Source organism: Amphiprion ocellaris, chromosome 9 (genome assembly GCF_022539595.1).
Source record: "Amphiprion ocellaris isolate individual 3 ecotype Okinawa chromosome 9, ASM2253959v1, whole genome shotgun sequence".
Lineage (NCBI taxonomy): Eukaryota > Metazoa > Chordata > Actinopteri > Pomacentridae > Amphiprion > Amphiprion ocellaris.
In genome coordinates this window covers 26,015,319-26,035,023 of record NC_072774.1, presented here as the reverse complement: position 1 = coordinate 26,035,023, position 19,705 = coordinate 26,015,319, and the positions used below count along the sequence as shown (strand labels likewise).

At 37.8% G+C, this 19,705-nt stretch overlaps 1 protein-coding gene across 1 annotated transcript; it reads right to left on the bottom strand.

The window, feature by feature from the left end:
- Window positions 1–169: 169 nt before the first annotated feature.
- ddc (dopa decarboxylase) lies at window positions 170–19,705 on the bottom strand. Its single transcript, XM_023277579.3, has 14 exons — window positions 19,445–19,705; window positions 16,889–17,096; window positions 16,062–16,175; window positions 15,831–15,950; window positions 11,616–11,750; window positions 10,541–10,684; window positions 10,027–10,093; window positions 9,589–9,683; window positions 8,038–8,105; window positions 5,977–6,053; window positions 4,565–4,584; window positions 4,369–4,467; window positions 2,752–2,853; window positions 170–1,760 (listed from the first exon to the last, which is right to left on the bottom strand). The coding sequence occupies exons 2-14, from the start codon at window positions 17,087–17,089 to the stop codon at window positions 1,560–1,562; spliced, it is 1,443 nt and encodes a 480-aa protein (XP_023133347.2). The 5' UTR covers window positions 17,090–17,096; window positions 19,445–19,705; the 3' UTR covers window positions 170–1,559.

The window sequence follows — 19,705 nt, the reverse complement described above, 5'->3', positions numbered from 1 at the left end:
GATTATGACACAAGCTGAATTTGTGTCTAATATGTTATGGTTTCCATTTGAGCCATTGTTATGTCCAGACAGAACATAAGTACATTAGCGTGATGTTAAACACTGTATTAATGCCCTGATTGATCCTGATGTATTGTAAACCTTTAATGAGGATTAAAAACACAACATGCAGACTACAGCAGACTTTATTCAATAAACCCACACCACTGCATGCAGCCCACAGCCAAGCCAAAAGCAAAACACCTGAATCAGTAACAGCAGCTGATGACACAGTCGTATGATTCAACAACAAGACAGCGTGATGAAGTCACACCACAGATTTACATATCTCCTGTCAGACGGATGTAAAACATCAGCAGCCTATAAATCATCACAGCCAGTAGGCAGGAGACTTGTTTTAGTCACATTTGTTCATCAGGAGAATTTGTCTTACATCTCGAGGTTTCAAGGTAAACAAATATAATGACGTCATGTGAGTGATGTGAAAGATTCCAGATTGATGGTGAACAAAGCGATAAATATGAACAAGACTATACGAGCAGAGTTTGTGAAGACAGAATATTTCATGAATTTGCACAACTTAGATATAAAACCATATCCTTTTAACTCATTTGATCATTTATTTCTGTCTTTATACAGAATTATAATAGAATAGAGTCCATTCTGACAAATGGGGAAAAGCTCAACTGGGGAAACCATTACTGGTTCGGTTTACCCAAAAAGTAGCACAATTTAATTCTCATCCCTCTGACTTACAAGGATTCAGTAATTGTCTTGTACTACAGTTTAGGAAAAACAGACCCACTGTGCATAAGACACTATATGAATTAATAAAAACTCGGTAGTAAAAAAACAAAAAAAACAAAAAAACAAAACAGTAAAAAATAAAATGATTGGCCCTTTTCTGCTATTAAATATGAAACATAACTATTTTTGCAAATTAGGTAATAAATTAATGCACTTATAAAAGGGGTTGATCTGATAACTAGAAGAAATGTAAGAATTCTTTAACCTCACACTTTATGAATCCCTCCACAAACATATACAGACATTATAAAGCTGGGTCTGTAGGCACCTACAGAAACTGTAGACAAACACCTACTCAAAAATTCAGTCACACAGCATACAGTACATTCAATGCAAAATTAAACAAAAAAAAAAAAATCAGACGAAAGTCTGTAGGGAGATAAGAGCACTATGATCAGGACAATAGCACAATTAAACAGTGAAGCTCACTAAATGGAAGGAAAAGTTGCAGATATAAAATGTAATATTTAGGACATGCATCTTTTTCTCTTATGCTAGTTTGGGTTTCTGTAGATTTGTATTTTCACATTGCTCAATTTGTAATGCCAAACAGATTAAAAAGCACAATAAAGACCAACACTAACCAAATTGGATACTTGACTGCAGACAGAAACACACCTGAATGTGAAGCAATATTATTGTTCATTCCCTTTATGACATTTTACATCTGCAAAATGAAACTTGGGACATTTGTCCAAACTTTGGTCCTCGTTCAGGCATCAGAGTGGACAGCCTCTTCACCAGCTTTCTGGTCAATGACTGGGCTCCTGCAGAAGCTCAAAGGTCAGCTGTGTGATGTGTCGCCACGCCTGCTGGATGTGACTGGACTCGGTGGTTCGTGCACAGATGGCAAAGCGCAGGACGAAGCGGCCAGACAGCTGGCAAGGCACCAGGTGGATCTCTCTGCTGTCCGTGATCCGCTTCAGCAAGTTCTGGTTCAGCTCATTGGAGCCCTGAAAGGAGGGAAGGGATGAAGCTCAAACTGTTGTTTTTTGTTTTCTGGCATGTACATGCACACGTAGATAACTAATTAACCCTCATGTTGTCCTCAGGTTAACTATGACTCCAAATAAAACCTTTTGCCATTGTATAGGTGACTAATTTTGACTAGTAACTAGTTTTGATTAGATGGAAGTAAAAAAAAAAAGTCATTTATTGAGGACTTGAATTCCCACTCTGGCCTGGTGATGGCGACAAGAATGCTTATTTTATTTCAAAATCCTCACAAGTGCCTTTTGTTCACTGGTTCTGTGTCTCAATTTGGGATGTTTTAAGGTGGAAATTTCTCAAGTAAAAAGGCTACAATTTACGGGGTCAGAATAAGGGCAGATCGGTCAGACTATCCATATTTTTCCACATATATCACATCACATGCTAAAAGAAGCTGTAATTAAAACTATTAGCTGAGTATTTATTTAATATGCATGTCTAATCATTTTTTCAGGTGATCAACATGTCAGTACAGAAATTCTATGTATGTCACAGTAAAATTTAACTACACGTTTACATATTTGTACATACAACTACACTTTGTGTGTTGTTTTTGCACTGCTTAAGTTCTGCTTTTTCCTAAATGTTCAGCAATGTGCAAAATCCAGAAGTGCAATTATTTACACTATTGTTTTAAAATTCCTAATATACCAAATAAGCTATCTTTCAAAGAATAAGCTATCCCTCTGTTTTCATAGAATCACTTGCACATATTCTTTTTTTCTAGTAGATGTTATACATTATGTTTGCATATATTGTATTGTACTTTTAGACATATATGATGATTGTGTGAACACACATACAGGATTGCTGATTAATTTTGTTGCACAATGCACAATGACAATAAAGGAATTCTATTCTATTGTAAACTGGCCTTAACAGGATAAGAAAATATCTTAAAAGACCTCTGGAACTGTCAGGTTACAGCAGCTCCATAATGTTGGATGTTGTTACCTTGAGCCTGAAGCAGACCAGCCCCATGATGACTTCAGCACAGATCTCAAACCTCTTGTCTGCCCGCACCAAACTCTCAAATACTTTGGCCAGAGCTACTTGCTGTAAGCAGAGGACACAGATTATAATGTGCAAAGACACCTGCACTGTTGAGATACTGTGAACACATGAATCAAAGTAGTTAGTCTTGTTCAAGGTTATCTAAGAGGACTAGAAATAACAGCACAGTAAATTCAACAAGCAAGTTAAAGCCCAATGAGCACTTCTCCTATGTGGTATGCAGTTTATTTTGCATTACTTGCAGGAATTAAAACATCCATGTCAACTTGTTGCCTTCATGCAGGATCTCTGTCTGACATGTTTACGGTTTTCACTAGATGGCAGTGTTGTATCACAGTCTTTACAGCCACACAGCTCAGAGAACTTTTTCTAAGTGAAAACGCTTCTCCTTTGCTTAGCAGAGGTGCAAACCCTCACTATCCACTAAATGTAATCATCAGTAGCCAAAAGCATCTGATCAAACAAGCATGCTTTGTGATAATTCACATCTTCAGAGGAGGCAATTCCTGGTGAGCACTGATCAGCCAACAACCGTGAAAGAGCTTTTATCAAAGTTTGCTTTCTTAAAATGTCATTTCCCTCAGTTTGAATATTTTTCTTATATGTGATTGTATGATCAAACATGTCCCTACATTATAATCTATCTACTTAAGATCAAGGGCCCAATTACACGCAAAATGCATGGTGAAACATGCATTAATGCACGTAGTCGCAGTTATGAGTTTTTCCTGCTTCGGTTATTTCAAATGAAGCCAGACACTGAGCCTAAATGAACAACAACCCCCTTGTTTCTTCATTTCCAGCAAGTTTTCTCCATAATGTCCTGGAACTTACTGTATAACTGGCAGAAGTTAATTTAAATGGTGAAATAGCAAAGACGAAGTTTTCCTTTACAGGGGCTCTATTTAAAAATCTAAACAGCAAAAAAGGTTTAGCAAATCAGCAAAAACACGACGTGGGAACTGTTCTGATTGAAAAGACGTGCAGTTAAGTAGTGTGCCTGTTGTAGCTGCAGGGATCGATGCTGCTGCTGCCACTTCATTTAAAATGGAGAGAAAACACAAAACAGACGCATTTGATTGACAGAGCAGGCTGGAGGGAGGAGGAGGAGGATGAAGAGGAGGAGCATTCATGCATGAAGAAGAAAAGACAACTAGCAAACAGATGGGAAAGCAGCAGGAAGCGTTTCTTTAAAAATGAGAAAGAGGTCAAACATGACAGGATGCAGGATGCTGAAGGAGAGACGGCAAAGAAGGGACTTAAGGAGGATTAGGAGGGGTGAGGTGAGGGAGGAGGGATGGATGTGGCATTTAGCATGAAGGTATATGTGACTGTCAGAAGTGTTTACTTTTCTCAGCAATGATGGAGATGAAGAGAGAAACAGAGTGGAGGCAGAGAAATAGTGGGAAAAGGGACCACGGTGGATCACTACTGAACAAATGAAAGTACTGATTGGATTTTAATCAGGCATGCCATCACTTTTAAAGGATCAGTGTCGCAGATTGAGTTTGCCATATTCCTGCCATACTGAGGTGGATCATTTATTTGTTCGCCTACCTTGCGTATATGAGCTTGCAGGCCTTGGAGTCCATACAGACGAAAGACAAACCACAACTTTAGAGAGCGAAATCTCCGTCCCAGTGGAATCTGCCAGTGCTGAGGAGTGGAAGAGGATGAGTGCAGGAGGGTCGTTATTGCTAAAATATTACCAGGTGTTGGTGTTAGGGTTAATTATTATAATTAAACATCTTACCCTGTAATCTGTGATCAGCCCTGTAGAAAGAAAAACAGATACAACTGCTGATTACATGGTATAATAGATAGATAGATAGATAGATAGATAGATAGATAGATAGATAGATAGATAGATAGATAGATAGATAGATAGATAGATAGATAGATAGATAGATAGATAGATAGATAGATAGATAGATAGATAGATAGACAAGATGTGTTTGTCTACATTTTTGAAAAAGATAAAATTATGTAAAAATTACAGAAATAGATATATAATGTCAAAATAATACTCAACAACATGCAACACTGAATAACCATAAAATGTCCAATTTTTTAAAAGAAAAATGCCATTATTTAACATAAAAATGCTGTTAAAATATGTTCACAAATATATCACATTTTCATGAATGCTTTTTTTATTTAGCAGATGAAACTAAATATAGTTATACATTTAGATCATTTAGTACACAATTAAAAGAAAAAGAATATATCTCTCTACCTAATTCTACCTAATATTTTACAGTATTTTTTTGGTGCCCCACATGCTGAAATAATATCTTTTATTCCTTTTTTTTCTTTACAGTGAACAGCGTAATTGTTGATCATTCTTCCTCAGACTATATTAGAAAAATTGCTCAATAAAGCTTGAACACTAAATATACTGTTGTCTCCAGTAAAGTATCTGTTCTAAAACTTTTTTTTCTTTGCTGTTAATTTGGATCCATTGTCCAGGTGTTGCTGCCACCCACCTCCACCTCACTGATCACAGAGCTGTCAGTCCGCAGAGACCGCCAGCTACAGGTAGCTCATCTCCACAGAATGAAGGTCTGGTGTTAGCTTGTGCTAATAACCACTAATTAGATTGAAGAGTCCAGATTGAATGAGCAAAAGCTTTTGTAAGGTGGCTAAGTGAGATGGGAGGAAGCTGCCTGTCTTTCTCTCTGTCTGCTTGTCTGTCCAGCAAATTATAGTGCAAATCTCAGCCCATCTGCATTCTGGGAGACTATACAGCAGCACACATTCACACAGACACTGAATTCTAGCGGTTAAATCATAATGGTTTTTATTTTAATTTTGATCCTACAGGCATCCTCAATGATTGTAGTCTCTCTTTAAACACAGTCACATTTCCAAGACATGACAGTGGGGTTTATTCATTAATTAAGTCACACATACTATAAATTCAGACAGGATTGGATTGTAAAATTATTAAACTGACTTTCAGAAGCCAACATTTACACACCCACACCCATATATATATATATATACTTAAGATAGACCGAACAGACTCTTCATCCTCAACCATCCCAAAATGTCCCCGTTCCCCATTTTGTCTGTTTACCCACATTAGACTTCACTACACTGTATTTTAGGACATTGGGATGCAATGCTTCAACAGAGCTGTGTGTGTGAATGTAATGCTTCTACCTGACTCCTGGTTTTCATGTTTCAGGTAGAGCGGCTCCATTTTAAAGGCTCCGATGATGTCGGTTCTCTTCTTCACCCTGTTGGTAGAAATAAAATCTTAGAAGGTCATTTAACTTTTTCTTTTTTCAATTTTTTTTTTTTTTTTTAATTGATTGACAGTTAGTAGTTGGGAATAACACACCACCTTACAATCTTTAATTGCAATAGCTCCGCCTGTTAATTTCTATCCCTGTTCGTCCTGTTTGTCCTGTTCGTCCTGTCCAGTCTTTGTTTCCCCCACACATCACTGAGGTGTAGCACTGCCCTCCCTGGCTTATAATAGGGAATTCTAATAAAGAATGTCTGCTTAGCTTTCAGGGAGGGCTGGTGATGGTCACACACATGCACTAAATATTAAAATATTTGGCTGCAAGACTAAAATATGCATCGATCTCATACAATGTTGACTCCCCTTTTGTGGAGTTAAACAATGAGAATAAATGCAGACAAAAAAAAAAAAAAAAAGAAGGTCATTTAACTCTTCGAAAATCTATCAGAATAACAGATTGTAAAATGTTTATGATTACAATTATGGCCATGTAATATATATTTTGTACGATATTGCACAATATGTTGTGTATATACAAGTTTAATGCCTCTCAACATAATATACAGTAACTGAGTGCTGCGTTAAATCAGTGCTGCATTTGTGAAGCACTGTAGTTTTTAAATTATAAACACAAACTACAATACGTCAGGATCCAAAAGTCAGAGATTCTCTTCTGTAGTTGTCTTGAATTTAAAGTATATTTCCAATTACAAATGATAATATCTGCTTAATTATTTGACTGAAAAGATACATTTTAGAAAACTGCAAATGAATTTCAGAATGCTGTAGTATTTGATTTCTTTTACATTAATGACAACATGCAGGTGAGCAGCATGAACTGCACAAATTATCCCAGCATGATCTGACAACGTTCCAGAGTGAAGTCAGGTCACTATGGTGGACAGCTCGCACTCCTTTGTCTTCTTTGATTTTTAAGCAGTTCTTATAAAGTTCTGAGGAGGCTCAAAAAAACCTATATGGTGTAGACTGTCACTGAAGAATGGACTGCAACTTCTCCTCTGTTGATGTTTTGATCCATGCGGTGCAGATGTCTAAGTCCAGAGACAGTAAAACAGCCCCAGACTTGAACACTGCCACTGCCATAGGTCATTTCCAGTGTTTGACTTAATTCAATCAGGACAGAGATGGTTTAGAAATGCCGTTTATTCTCAGAGACAGCCTTCTTTTGACAAAATTGATAAGAGCCTTGAGTTCTTTATTCAGGAAATTGTATAATGAAATTGCTTTTCTTTCTCTCTGTCTTTGAACTTCAGATGATGTTGGTCACTTTTAGTCTGCCTGATTATTGTCTCGTCTTGAGGTGATGTTGAGAAAACCCCTGTTTGCTTATCTGACTCCTTGTATTTTTAAATGTTCATAAAACCTACAACTGGTTAATTCCAGCTTCATATGAAATAATTAGAGGTTTTTGAAGTGATCACAGACATTTAGACCCCACAGTAAATCAAAACCTGTGTGTGAATAAAATAGATTTTCCATTTTTGCACAACAGAACAGTCAGTGATCATAGAAGTCATATCAGGAGGTGATGGAAATGTTTATAAGAACCCCTTTCCTTCACCATATAACAGGATCTGAAACTGTTTCCATCTTGTGCAGAGCACGCCTGGTTTTGTTGGTGTTGACAGAAGGGGCAGGTGGAAAGCATAGTTCTATTTTTACTGTGCAAATGACTGAGGCGCAGATGGATATCAGTAGTCATTGTTCCTTTATGGCACCACGAGTCACTGCTAAGATAAACTGGTTAATACAAAAAATGTAAAATGTAAAAAGGTAAAAATGGTACCTCTCCTTTTGGTAAACAGGTATTTGGTTATTACTGATGTACTCATTATTAAAGCAAATATGTCATTTGAATACACATTGCAGGATTTTGTCCATAAATGTAGTATAAAGGTGCATTAATGTTAAAAATTTTGACTCCGATATTTGATGTTAGTGGGAAAACTTACCACATTGCAGAGCAGTCAAAGTTGACTAAAAGCCATTTGTGTGGGTTGAAGTTGAAAGAGTCGGCAAACTTGAAAAAAGAATATGAACAATATAGTGATGAAGCCACACTGTTGAATGTTTCACTGGAACTATAACTAATAATGATAAAATAACTAATATTAACTAATTAATCACAGTTGTTCTCAGTGAAAGATCTAATAATTTGGCTAGACAAAAAAAAAAAAAAAATTTAATTTTCTTCTTGCAAAAACACACCTTAATACATCTTCATTGACCATTATGGACACAGAGGCAATCTTGCATGTGACAGTATTATCTAGACTAAAGCAGGCACCGTTCATTTGAAATGCAAAAGAGGAACATGCAGCCAACAGCCTGCAGAGGACACTGGAAATAACCCTTTCCTGGCACCGTTTATTCAAAGACAGACAAACCATCCCTAATCTCCTCTCATCTTTTTGTTGGCTATCTTTTGTAATATCCTTGCCTCTACCTCCACGGATGCAATAACACAACCAAGAGAGACAACATGATACAGACTCCTGGCTGACAGTTGCCATGCTGACTGTTTCTAAGGGGGCTGGTTGCCTCCTTGCCCATCACTCATATCCTAGCAACCGACCATCCAGAAGGGCTGCACTCTCATCCAAACAGACTGCCTTCTCCTTCAGGCCATCATCCAATAATTTAACTGACCTTGTAATGTTTCATAGTTATGAACTAAAACTACTGTGCAGTATATGAATTGTAGCAAATATTTTCTAAAATGACTTAAAACAAGTTTGAGGCCCTTTTCTTTCCATTTATTTCTTTCAAGAAAGACCATGAACCTAAATTTTCACATGGCATTAAAATAATATTGAAGAAATTTTCAAGGTTATGGGAAGAAAATGCGTTACTGTACAAACCCAGTGGCTAATTTTTGCAGCTTTCAGTAAAGATGAAACAACAGTTGGTCCTTTTACAGTCAAGTCTGTTTTCTCTGTCTGCCCACCAACATTGTTTGAACTTGTGTGTCTAATAAACAGTGATATATATAAAGGTCTAACGCTGCCTCAGGAAATTACTCTGTCCTTATCTCTGCGTCTCTGCACAGCTTGGGGAGCAACAGCTGCCTCGGCAGCCTCAAAAGGCGGATTGATGCTCTGGCGTCTTCTACCGATTGTTCAGCCTATTACTCAGTCCTGCATGCTTCCTCCTTGACATTAGCATTATGCCCTTTCCAAGCAGTACATGGTTAGTTTTCCCTCTCATAGATGAAATGAGAGATATTTCACATGCAAATAAACTGGAATAGCTTCTCTTTTTGCTCAGTGTCAATGTGTATCTGTGCAGATGGATGCCAAGCTTAAGTTTCTGGCCATATTTTAAACCACAATGATATCGGGATGATAAAGGTTTTAATCCTACCCCGCTGTTTTTCTTATGAGGCTTCCTTATCATAGGATTTGTGCCAAGAAACTAAGATATTTTTACCAAAACATAATTACTAATCATGTTAGTGTGTCACTGCACTATATGAACATGAAAGTGTGGATATTTTCACATACCTCAACTCCATTCAATAAAGGCCTAAATTCAGGACAGATAAATGCACTCCCAGCATACGCTGCATCAATGTGCATCCAGATGTTTTCCTCATTACCTGGAACAGACCAGAAGCAGAGAGATTATTAATATGTGATTAAAAAACAGCTTTTACAAACAATATCAAATAATCTAGGGAATAAACACTATCTTACATGAATTACTACAAACACATACAATGGAGGATAATAAAACAATTTAGGTTGCAGGAAATATATTATACATTAACTTACTACTGATCTGGATTTGCCTTGTCACACTGTACTTGTAAAGCTAGCAATTGATTACTATGTCTGTTGTAAACCTAATAAGACAAGTAGTGCTCCACAGTCTTGTTGCTTTTGTGAGACCAAAAAAATAAATAAAAAATGAGTGTCTGTAGCTGCAACTTGATGACTCACATAAGGGCCCGAGCTCAACGATGCGATCAAAAGCACATGATGGAGTCGTGCCCAGAGTCGCACAGAACTGCAAAACACACATATACAAATCATCAACACCCTGACATGCTTTGTTTCTTGCACCAGTTTCTATTTTCACCGCCACAACAATAACCAATTGGACCTAAATATGTTTTTAAGGTATCATCTTCTACACAAAAGTGATTCAGAGCTGCAGCCTCCTCAGTATTGTTCACTGATAGTGATCTGTAGCTCCAGATGAGACGGAGATTATTGTCTATAACCAGATAGACATACATTAGGTTCAGCAGAAACAACGTTATCCCTCAGCAGAAGCCTCAGGCCATGTATAGCTGCATCACGCACAAATTGTATCATTGTTGCTGTCAGCTCAGTGAATGGTTGTGTAACTGGTTGTTTGGTTTTCACGTGATGCAAAAGCAGTCCAGTGGCAGACATGTTTATTTTAATGGAATAACACACAACATTAAAGCTGATTTGTGTGCTGTCTCACATAGAAAGGGATGAGTCCAGCTGCTTTGTCCTCCTCCATCATCTTCTTAAGCATGTCCACCCTGACAGCATAGGAGTTGTCTGCTGGAACCTGCTTCATCATCACTCCTCCAATCAGAGCAGCTCGCTCCACAGAGGAATGAGCCTCAAGAGGAAAGAGATGCAACATCAATGAGAAACACCAAGTAGGCGAGTTGTTTGATCCCATGCTGCTTTGGGAAGAACATAAGTCTTCTGTTTTAACAGCTGATATCACATTTGAGATACTAAATGATGTTATGTGATATAGTTATTTGTTGAGATTAAGAAAGGATAGTGTTCATGTCAAACCTGAGAACAACCTTTACTCTGTTCTGCACTTTAAATACTATAATGTTTAAAATCAAACAATATTCTACTAAAGTCAAAGTCTTTAAATCAACTAACAATAGCCATACCTATTGCAGTATAGTTAATAGCATTAAATTTCTGCCATAAAAATAGTCCAGATTAAAAGGAGAAGTTATAGAGGCAGATTTCCTCGTGATTTTTTGCATCATACTGAACTAAATAACTTAATTAAAGAAATAAATATTTCCTAAAGGGATGCATACGCTGGACAATAGAACACTGCTCTTGAAAATACAGTCGGAAAACACTAACTGGTTTCCCTGTAAAGGTCTGTGCAGCCCTCAGGCAGCTTCCTAACCCAATCACAGAGTCAGCCTGGTATTAAACCTGATCAGACCCAGCTACTGCCTGACTGACCCCCTGTCTCACTCAAGAAAAACTCTTCTCTTCTCACTCACCATAAATGACTTCACATTTATGGAAAGTGTTTACCGAGACTTTGCAAATGCACTGTTGAGTTGTATTTCATTTGGGTTTGAGTCAACATTCAGTCAACATGCTGAAACCACACGTGAACTTCACATAAATCTGCCTGAAAACATTGTGACTACCTGTGCATCCTTTCAAAGTCAAAATTATTTACAATTACATAGTTGAATAATAAAACGTACATAAAGAATTCTGGTAAAAACAAGCAAATTAGAAACTATCCTTCAAATACAAAAAGAAATACCTTTTGTTCTTACTTGCTCAGAGGTGTATGCCACCAGTTTGCCGAGGACGTCAGACTCAGAATAATTTGAGTTGGTTGCCTGGACACGTCTGATCGCCTTACAGCGAGCAGCAAGTAAAGACATCAGAGTCGCCTCACTGGCTGTGCCCTGTTGGAGAACAGAAGGGTTTATAAAGTAATGTTCAGCAATGGTAGATTTTATACCAAATGTGAATGTTACTTGTATTTTCAGAAGAAACAATCAAACACATGGAATTTTTCAGAGAAGATATTCACCCCAATGTTTACAATGGACTTTTGGGAGCTGCAACCAAACAGTGTTTCAGCTACAAGTGAACGAAATGAAATCATATAATCAGAAAATGCTTGATCTAGATATGTAAAAATGTACCATCATTTAGTAACTGCATGGGCTATTCATATCTAAAATATAATTGTAAAGTAATTTTGGTGAATAATTCGGCTTATTTTGAATATTTACAGAGAACGATGCTGTCATTTCCAAACTTCTAACCCTACAAATGTCTGTCGAACTGTAGATTAATCCAGTCAACCAAAGCAGGAATGAATGTTCCAGTAAAGACCAGCATTCGTTAAAGTCTGCTTAGTGATAGAAATAAAGTCATATATTACAGACAGGACTGTGTGAGGACACCAAACAGCCACAACATTCAAAATATTGACAAGTGAAATGAATATCATTGATCATCTTGTTACTATGTAACGCTTGACAGGGGAACCTCGGTTCTTGCCGTTCGTGCAGATGTACCACCTAGCTAAACATTGTTCCAGCCTCTCTAAGCAGAACGATGCACCCCATCACACTGCAAAAACCTCTCAGAAACAACCAAAGCAGCATGGCAAAGGTCCAAAGCACTGACTTTGTCATCAAACATCCCAATCCCTAGGGTCCGCACCCTGCAGCCCACAGTACTCAAACAATTCACTGCTTACATCCTGGTTTCTCCAGAGGTTCTGTGTCCATGTGTCGATAGTTCCGAGCTAATTTAGTGGCATGAAAGGGACCTACACAACATTATGCAGTTTAGTTTTAATGTTGTGGCTGATTAACACATTCATTCTTTAAAGTATGCTTAGTACAGTCTTTGTGTCTTTGCGTGACATTTCCACTTCTTTTGCAGAGCAGAAAATCACTCTATTCAGAAAATGAGTCAACCAGTCAGCTTAATACACAACTGAAGCGAAACGTGGTTTCTGAGGTATTTGGGGACATTAGCATGTGAACATCAAAAATCACTCTATCAATAAGCACAAATTACCAGACAGGCAGATACATAAAGGGTATGATAGGTTGTTAAGCTTTGTTTATTCAGGGCATCCTTTCAAATATAATCAATGAACTGAATATGGAATATGGAATATGGAGGTTTAAAGGCAGTGACACGACGCACTCAGGTTATCTCTGTAATCCAATGTAGACTATATGGTGGATTGTTTAATGTAGAGAAGTGCTATGTTAGTAATAGAATTATTGCTTTCTGATCAAAATGGCCAAATGAGTTTTGGAGGACAATCTGCGGTCTTGCCACATTTTGGACTAAATCAGTTAGATCTTGGTTTAAATCATGGAAAGAACTGGGAACGTCAGTGGCACACACTAATGTGAAATGCATCGTTTTTGCCTTTATGGAGTTGGAACAGAACAGATTTTTAATTAAGCTGGGCTCAGCAGCTCATGAAAATCAGCCTGTAATCTGAAGAAGGCCTGATTGACTGTGGGGCTGATGACACACAAAATGTTGTTGTCAGCGTAAAAATGGATGCTACAAAATAAATATTCCAGAGTAAGAAGCAGTGGGCTTAATATTGACCCTTGAGAGGCTATATATAAAGGGAGTTAACGCATCAGTAACAACAGTTAGAAACTTGACAGACAAATTAAATTTGAAGCAGTTCTGGCATAAACATGAAAACCAACAGAAAGCAGTGTATTTAGTAATGAACAGTGTGACCGGTCTGGTATCAATAGCCTGCAAAAGTGCAGCACTGGGTTGGTTTATATTAGGAAACACAAAAGCATTTGCCCCAGTTACTTTGCTGTTATCAGGTGAGATAACACAGGAGCAATTGCCCCAGTTGCCCCCAGTTGCTCTGTGCTATAATCAGGTCTAATGCCTAACTACTATTCCTATAAAATATTTATTATAACTACAGCAAGCCATGTACCAGTGATTCTAGGATTTCAGTCCAAGCAGACTGAGCTTTTCCCATGAATATTAAAAACTGTGACACTAGAACCTAAACAAATACTATGTTTGTTCAGGTTATGAGTGTCAGTTTTTAATATTTATGGGATTTTGAAACTGTAAAAGGTATGAATGTATTATATCCTTGACTAAAAAAATGCTATTGTGTATAAAGCGAGGAGCAGTTAGAGTTTACGTCACAATGTTAAAGGGAAGTTTGTCTCTCATTTTCTCCCCAACAGAAGGAAAAAGGTGGGAGTCAGTTTCTTGTGTTCCACTAATGAGGCACTCCACACAACTCTTTATATAACATAATGGATTCTATATTATTCTGGTATAGGGGAAAATAGCTCTGACTTGCTTGAAAATAATCACAGTCTTTTGGGGTGGAGCTAAGAGAAGGATGTAACAGTTTTCCTATAACATAGTGATAGGGAAGTTGTTTGCAGGCATTCAAATGGCTAATTCACAAAGTTACTCTCAGTCAGCTGGTCTTGAAAAGAACACATCATTCAAATTTAAGAGTTTTACAAATCCTTAATGAAATCTTAAATTTACATTAAAATGAGAAATTTCTCTTTTTAACTTTAACTTTTGATTGGGTTTTCTGTTTTGCTGTTGGTGCTTTTTTGTGTTTCTGACACCAACTACTAGGAATAAAATGTGTCAAGACAAATGGAGAGACTTTTCGGACATTAGGTGCTAGATCCAAGTAACTGAACCAAATAGAGGAGCCGTGTGAAACTGATAACAAAAACAAACCTCAGGCTACACTTATCCAAGTGTACTTCCTGCCCTTTTACTGCTTACAAAGTACATTAAAGAACTACTCTGAGATACAATTGTGAGAACACAGCAGCCTCTGAATGTTGTAGTATTTGCAATTCAAGCTTTCGTTCATCCTCTTCCAGTAAGATTAAAATATAGCCTGCTCTTTTTCAAATGTAATTGAACAGACATTTTATGACTCATGTCCTGATACAAACTGTCCCTGCACCAGCATAGGATGAATTATGCTGAAGATGATGCATGCAATGAACAAGAAGCTGCGTATTTGTGTCTTTGATATTTTAACAAAACTTTTGACTTTTAGGCTTAAATTCTCTAGTCTTTAAACTATAGCCAATGTCTTATCCCATCTGATGCTGCACAGAGGGGTAAATAGGGACTAAGGTCACCCGAGGGGTGGCTTAGGCCATCTCATTTCCCCTATGTGTTGATATAAGGTTGAAAAAATAGGTCGGCAATGTGCCGTCACAACACTCATTAGTTAGCCCTGCTGCAGAGAGAAGAGCTCCATTCGTTGCCATAGTGAACCGGAAAGCTGCACTTAAAAAAAAAGGGACAATGGCAAGACAGAAACAAAAACACGATGAGCCAGATGAGCACACTCAAACACGCCCTCTCACTCAGGAGGTCACAATAAAGGAGGCATGAAATGATCTGTCATCAGAGCGCACTCTCATGCTCCACCACTCACCATCCCATTAACACACACACACAAACACACACATATATAGAGTACATCCTCTGCTACAGCTTCTGTGTTTCTGTCAATGGAACACTAAACTAATGGTTAGCCTTTTTCCACACGAAACAATCCAAGCAGCATCGCTGTCATCTGTCTGCCTGCGGATGACTTATTAAAAGGCAATTTCCTGCCAATTTTCAGCTGGTTTGAACTGGAGAGTGAAAGAGGGAACAAATCAATAACACACAAATTGCCAATAAATATGGGCATGCAAGATCCCAATTGTTTGTGCATATAAACACCTTTAGAGGCAAAATGCATGAGAATTGGAGAACTTGTTGAAATACAAAAACAGATAAAGTTTCAAGTTTAAGCCTATGATGCATCATTCAAAGCAGGTAAGACCATAAATGTGAGCAGAGGCTGGTTTGATTCCTTAACCGTGAGAACTTTTGTGCTTTTCTGTGCATCTCAAACACAAAAGCCAACATAACTGGAGGGTTCTTTTACTAACACAGACTTAGAGCAAACACACATTAAAGACACTCACCTGGATGACCCCTCCTCCACTTCCATGTGTCCCAGCTATAAAACACTCAGGCAGCTGCAGCATCTTCCCAAGCCAATCTAACATCACCGTCTCCAGCTCTGTGCAGGCTGGACTGGCGGCCTAAAATCATCCCAAATACAAACAAAAATGTCAAAAGTTTTGTGTTTGCATATAGATACTAGAACACAAACAGTCTTGAACTATATGGTCACACAGCAAAGTGTTTGTTACCCAGGAGAATCCAATACAGCCGAGGGCTCCACAAAGCATATCAGCCAGCATGGCAGGGTAAGAGCTAGCTGCTGAAAAGTAGGCAAAGAAGTATGGGCTGTGCCAATGGGTGATCTGGGAAAAGACAAAACATTCAGATAGTAAATGTGGAATTCAGCAACAACATTCTTCAATGGAAACAAGTGGTTGCCAGAATTATTCTGTACTTTGTTGGGGTTCTAGTCATTGTTATTTAATTGTAATTAACTGGCATGAAATTATTGCTCGTGTCCTTGGCTCAACAGATTGCTAGTCCAATGACCTTGTAGCTGAGTACCTCCAGTTATCTCCAGATAACTTGGATTGAAGAACGTGTCATTTCATAAAACCATTACATATTTTATCTTTACAGCTCTAAATGTATCACTAATATCTTGGTAAATCTATTTTATTACACCTTGACCATACTGATGTGAGATTAAATTAATTATTAAATGCATCAAAATCATATGTTCATTGTAGCTGCTTATGTCACTGGAAAATGTCACCTTATTAGTGAAAAAAATAGTTAAACTGAGCTGAGCATATGCTCTGAACTCTGTTGGGCACCTTCATATTAACATCAATATTTTGTGATTAGGAAGTGAAACACGGTTTTGCTTTGTCTATGTCTGACCCAAATTGTTGTAGTCAAATTATTTAATAAATGTACTAAATTTATGGAAATTAGCTGACAAAAGAAAAGCTGTCTTCTCTACTATTTCACGAAATGAATCACAGCTGAACAAGAGAATCTGTACATCTACAGTATCACATTCATCAACGAGTCAGAAAAAATATCAGCTTACCCCTGGCATTATGACCCTCTCCACATCTTTTATAACATCCTCGTAGCTCTCTGGCTCCAGTGGAGCCTCGGTGGGGATGAGGGAACGAAGATATCCTGGTTCTACATCTGGGTAGACGAGTCGCTTTTCTATGTTTTCCAGATAGTCGGCCACATAGTCCACCATCTCCTTTCCTCTGCGCCGAAACTCTGCTGCATCCATGATATGACTGGAACACAGGCACAAATACAACACTGGTTGACATAACTGGTTGGATGTGACTTAATAATGATGTCTTTAAATTCTTGAGTAAAAAATAATAATAATAAGAACACACACACATGTTCACATAGTCAACAGTAACTTTTGATCTCATGGTAGTAGGGGTGGATCACTGAAATATTAACCAGCTTTAACCATCCAGGTTGACCAGGAGTCATATCATCTTTTGCGGTCAGAAACATCATCTGGTTTCTAGCAGAAGTTCCCTGATCTCTAACACAGACAGCAGTAGACACTCCAACATCTCTTGGACTGCCGACACTATCAGCAATCACAGATGGAGAATTCTAACTCGTAGAAAGAGTCTGAAGGGGAGGACATTGGAGACAGAAGTGAGACTTTACCAGTTTCACAAAAACTTAGGTGTGCAGTAACAAATTCAGTTACTTTCCTCTGTAGAGATGACTAACTCAGACTTTTCTCATTAAGCAAAAGGTCTTAATAATATCTCTTCTCTGAGTAGTTCTTTTAAATCCAAGTCTCAACCACCACATTGCCAAGTGAGGCCCTGAGTATCTGATCATGACCAAATTAATGATTACCTAAAGCTACCAGAGAAGATCAACTAAGCTAGAGACTGACTGACTAATTATATGAACTATTCAAGACTTTAACCTGAAAGAACGATCCATCCATCCATCCATCCATCCATCCATCCATCCATCCATCCATCCATCCATCTAGCCCCTGGATGAACTAATGTCATGGAAATAAAATAAAGAAGCTGATTCATTTATTCATTTGAAACAAATTTTGAATTCCTATTACATCTTTTCAAATCGCTCATTATTTCTAAAGTGTATCTAATATTATATTTCTAAACTATTATGCATATATTCTGGACTTATTGACAAATCTGTAGTCTGGTCCCAACATCACTGCCAACTAGAAAATTGAGCCATTATAAAACAAATTTATAACATTTCATTTTACTCACACTGTGATAATATTAAGCATATCAAAAAGTTATCTAATAAAAAACATCTATCATACATTAATACTTTTGCAGCACAGAATTTGAGATTAAATTAATTGAGTAAACTATTGTTTGTGAAAGCTGCAATTACTTTAAAAATATTGAAAGGGGAAAAACATATTTGTTGTTAGTTTTGAACCAAGAAATTTCCACTTACATCAACAGAAAAGAAGTTGCTACTGTTTGAGCCGTTTGCTTAACGACAGTGTCAAAATGGCTGGTTACACATGTTTAATAACAGTACAATCTTACAGTGATTTGCAGCCCTGTGTGTGTGCTTTAAACTAATCAGTAATCCTATTCCATTTTCATTTACAGTAGATTAGCATATGTTTGCACATATTTGTGCGGCTATTGTGGCTAATGTTATCTTTAGCTTTGATTTTGCAACCATGAGTTAGAGCTCTGTGGAAACTGCAAAGCTGACAGATGATCAGAAGTAGATTGAAGACCAGTATGAAACCCATACACAAGGACTGGGTGGGTTACTGTGTGTTAATGTTGCCTTTTGTGTTTCAACCAGTGTGTACACCTGTTAGCTTCTCTCCTGCTCTCTGTGCTCACAAATCCTGCATTTATAATTCAGCTGCATTCCCAATTAAGCTCCCCTCGTTTACATATTTTTCTGTTTCTGTCGCCCGTTTAGAACTCGGACAGTCTTTGCAGTATTCTTAGCTGCAAAACTGAAAGACACATTCTGGGGACATGTGAGACTTTCATTCATTCACTTAAGAGAGGGAACACTGTGGGACCTTTACATGGATGTATGAACCACTGACCCAATTACACTTTAAGCCAGTCTTAGTTTACTTTCACTTTACGGTCTAGTGTGGACAGAAAAGCTTGGTGGCATGAGTCTATGGTCTGTTTCCAAAGACTGTAGTTAATCAGTTATTAACAACACAGAAAGCCGAAGGGTAGTTTCATTAACCTGTTTAGAACAGTGTCATCTAGATTTCTTTCATCACATCTTCATCACATTAAACATTAAACATAAGAAAAATATTCAGTAACAACTATGTCAAGTGCAAACCAGGAACAAATATATTAAGGCTAAATCATTTGCAGTACTACATCAACAAATTACTTAGACTGAATACAGATTCTTTAACTTTAACCTCATATAAATTATTGTCTTACTGCCCACTGAAATGACACAACATATGAACATTTCCCTTTGCACTACACAAGTGCCCTATTATTCACCCTGCAGATCTTTTTCCCTTGTTGAGCAGCAGAGCCCTTATCCTTATCCTTATCTCAAATAGGATTAGACATGTTGTATGGATGTGTGTGTGTGTGTGAGTGTGTATACTCACATTTTCAGGTGTGAGGCTCAGCAGCGGTGGTTGGATTTTGGATCCTCTCCTTGTTCTGTAGCGGCCACAAACAGACGGACAGGCAACCAGGCACGTGTTGAGCGTATTTGTGTGTGTGTTTAGAGACAAGAGACATTTGCTCCTTTTATCTTGCCATTTACCGCCCCAACCCACCAACCCCCACCAGACCAGCCAATGGGAACAGGGCTCATGGCCAACGCAATGAACACGGAATCACAAGGAGTTCCTAAAGCTGCGCTA

Bases quoted from the DNA above. Each gene is read 5' to 3' on its own strand.
- ddc (XM_023277579.3), bottom strand. From the start codon at position 17,089: ATGGATGCAGCAGAGTTTCGGCGCAGAGGAAAGGAGATGGTGGACTAT. The intron at 9,684-10,026 runs GTGAGTCATCAA...GGTCTGTTCCAG, and splicing joins CGTTGAGCTCGGGCCCTTAT to GTAATGAGGAAAACATCTGG. The intron at 4,585-5,976 runs GTAGAAGCATTA...TTCTTTCTACAG, and splicing joins ACATGAAAACCAGGAGTCAG to GGCTGATCACAGATTACAGG.